This window comes from Vollenhovia emeryi, unplaced genomic scaffold, assembly GCF_000949405.1.
Source record: "Vollenhovia emeryi isolate VEMERY1.0 unplaced genomic scaffold, V.emery_V1.0 DF942520.1, whole genome shotgun sequence".
Classification (NCBI taxonomy): domain Eukaryota; kingdom Metazoa; phylum Arthropoda; class Insecta; order Hymenoptera; family Formicidae; genus Vollenhovia; species Vollenhovia emeryi.
The window spans coordinates 1-3724 of record NW_011963846.1 but is presented as its reverse complement, the minus strand read 5'-3'; the positions used below and the strand labels follow the sequence as shown (position 1 = coordinate 3724).

General features: G+C 32.1%; 1 protein-coding gene across 1 annotated transcript; it reads left to right on the top strand.

Annotated features, from left to right (window-relative positions):
- Window positions 1-725: 725 nt before the first annotated feature.
- LOC105568521 lies at window positions 726-1754 on the top strand (the record flags this gene model as incomplete). Its single annotated transcript, XM_012024254.1, has 2 exons — window positions 726-1078; window positions 1153-1754. Coding segments are annotated over 2 exons (955 nt in total), but the record flags the coding sequence as incomplete, so codon positions are not given.
- Window positions 1755-3724: the final 1970 nt, after the last annotated feature.

Below are 3724 nucleotides of genomic sequence, written 5' to 3'. Positions count from 1 at the left end.
CAACGTAGTCAATTGGGATCGTGGTCAATTGCAACATGGTCAATTGCAACGTGGTCAATCGGGTCCGTGGTCAATTGCAACGTGGTCAATCGGGACCGTGGTCAATTGCAACGTGGTCAATCGCGACCGTGGTCAATCGCGACCGTGGTCAATTGCAACGTGGTCAATCGGGACCGTGGTCAATTGCAACGTGGTCAATTGCAACGTGGTCAATCGGGACCGTGTTCAATTGCAACGTGGTCAAGTGAAAAGTCAAGTGAAAAGTCAAGTGAAAATGCTGGTCTGGTCGACGACGACGACGACGACCGGGACGAAGACGACAACAAAGACGACGACAATGACGACAAAGACGTTTCTTAATCCAAAATTTAACAATTCTGACTTTTGCATTGCAATACCTCCACTCCTGGGGCACGTAGGAGAAAAGTAAAAACACTTTTATTATGCAAATCGTACTCAAGCTATCGATTAAGCGCAGTCTCAATTTCGTCGGATCAGCCGTTGTTGAGATCAGAAAATCTGAGGGCCCGTCAACTCGTGTACTCGCGTAAACTTACACGGTCGGTCTCGCACGCGTGTACTAGCTACGCTTACACTTGGCGCGAGACACTACCGTGTCTCGTGATCACTATTCTTTATTGTATAGTTAATGGTAATTTATTAAAATTTTATTTCTTCTGTTGATTATGAAAAATTATATTTTACTATTTTTAAATTATTTTTAGTTTTCTAGCTCATGGTGACAGTGTGACCACTACATCTTTGTTCTTTCGCATAGGCAAATCAACCTTATATAATATTATTCCTGAAGTATGTAATGCTATATGGAAAATATTGCAACCAATATATCTTCAATGTCCACAAGAAGAGGATGAATGGCTAAGAATTGCAAAAGAATTTAATGATATTTGGAATTTTCCAAATTGCATCGGAGCAATTGATGGAAAGCATTGTCGAATTCAAGCTCCACCTAATTCAGGCAGTGCTTTTCACAATTATAAGGGTTATTTCAGTCTCATATTAATGGCTATTGCAGATGCTCGTTATCGTTTTATTTGGGTTGACATTGGAGATTACGGTATATATTAATTATTTCAAGACTATTAAGTTAAAAATGAGATCTATCAAGAATATATAAATTTTTTATGTTAGGTTCCTTGAATGATGCTGGAATTTGGTCAAATACCGCAATAAAAAAAGCATTTGAAAACAATACTCTATCTATACCGAGGGCTTGTCCTTTACCTAATACAAATTGTTCATTACCATTTTGTGTTGTTGGTGATGAAGGTTTCCCTCTTAAAACATATTGTATGCGTCCATTTGCAAGAAGAAATTTACAAAATAATGATCAAAAAGTTTTTAATTACCGATTATCAAGAGCACGTCGTGTCGTTGAAAATGCTTTTGGAATACTCGTTTCACGATGGCGAATTTTACATAAACCATTAGCTCAGAAATTAGATACTGTAGAAAAAATTATTCAAGGGGTAACTTGTTTACATAATTACATTATATCTACTAATACAACAAACAATCAATATTTACATGAAGGAATAGATCAAGAAATTGCTAATGGCGAAGTAATATCAGGAAATTGGCGAAATGTAGTAGGAGAAAATAGTTTTATTAATCCTTTAAGACGAATCGGTGCTAACGTTGGTACAACTGCTGCTATCAGACAACGTGAAACTCTTGCTCAATACTTCGTTTCAGAACAAGGAAATATTCCGTGGCAATGGGAACGTATATGAATATTTAATATACACAATGACATTGATGTTTCTATCAATGCTAATAATTACACATTATTTCGTAAATAAAACATTTCTCGAAATAAAACCTTTGTAATTCATTTTTTTATTAATAAAAATTTAAAAAATGTAAAAGTATAACCTTTTATACATTTTCTTATACTGTTGTTATTAATGTATTAATGCGTATTAATAAATGCGAGACTAATAACTTAATACTAAATAAAAAATATATTGCAATGAGAGAGATATGATCCAACGCACAATAGAAAAGTATTAGGAATCAAAATAAGTTAGTCTAAATATTAAAAATAAAAATTCAAAATTCTTATTTCAAAACAAGAAAATGAAAGCAATTAACATAAAATATTTATAAGTTTTTTAAATATTTAATAAATATTTATATCCTTAATATTTTTTTATTATGTGTTGGACTTTATACTTTTTAAACAGTTATAAGTAATATATTGTGAAGAAGCTTTGGTAAGCTAAACAATATTTTTAATTATAAAATATAAAACTTTAAAACAGAAAACAAAAACACATTGTTGAACATTAAAAGTATTGTTTTCAAATCAGTTTAACATATAAAAAACTTTGGTTTAGATATTAAAAATATGGTAAAAAAATATTAAAAGAGAATTTTTAACTTATGTTTTCTGATCTTTCTTCATACTTCTGAATTATTTGAAGTAGTTCGATAAGACACTGAGTCTTATTTTTAGCAGGAACAAAGCTTAATCCTTCTTCTATAGCAGACATGTATCCATCTGTTTGTCGTTTTTGATCACAGAATTGTGTTGAAATTGCTTTTACAGCTGTAGAAATAGCAGAAGTTGCCTCCTCCAAATCACGATCTAGTTGATCATCTTTTTTCTTTTTACGTTTGGCAAATTGGTCCATTTCTGGTAAAATTTTTTTAATAGGTTTAAATATAGGTGGATTTTTAAAATTTTCAGAACTTGCCACTGAAAATGGTATGCTTGTATTGCTTGTACTGCTGCAGCTGGACATGGCACTTATAGGTCTTGTTATTGATTCATGATCAATTGTCACAGTTTCTTCGTTATCAGTGATTAGGTCATCATCTCAAATTTTTAATTAAATTAACATAAATGTTATAATATTAACATTTTCGTTTTAGTAATACAAACCTTTAACAAATGTACTGGATTCGTTATTATCATGATCACAGGATGGAAAAGAATGCACTAAATTTGCAGATTTTTTTAATGGTAATAAACTAGTTACGTCTGGAGCATTTTTTGACACAGAACATATTGATTTATTTAGTGGGACAAATGATGAATTCGTTCTGTTAATGAAATAATGAAAAACAGAAGTAAGCTGTAAAAGTTAAATAAATAAATGTTACAAAAATGCTACAATCTTACCGTCGGTGAACTATGTGAGGAAGTAAAAACAACATATTACGGTATAACTGCCATTCTTTTACTGGTTCATATCCAGAACCTGATGGTGGCAATTTTTGTTTTCTGTTTTCTCTATTAAACATATCTCTTAATGAAGACCATCGTTTCTCAATTGCTTCACCTATACATAAAACATTGGATTACGGTTTAGTTTTGTTATAAATATAACAATAATTTGAAGAATAAGTATTTACCTGTCATATCTATATTATATAAACCTTTTAGATTTGTACTTATGTTTAACCATATTTCTTTTTTCTTTGTAGTATTTTTAAAATTGAGATCAGATTTGTCAAACAAACATTTATTATCACGAACAAAATCAATAATAATTTCATCGACACAGGAGAACTCCATTGTAAACACAGAAAATAACCTCTATAAACGTAATCGTACGTCGGAAAAGATGGGAGATGACCATCTCTTGTTCCGACATCGACAGCCGACTTGCGACAACTTTATGCGACAGCCGACAACCGAGTGCGCATGCGTTCGACATCCGACAGCGACATACGACTTATTGTGTAACAGGCCTTA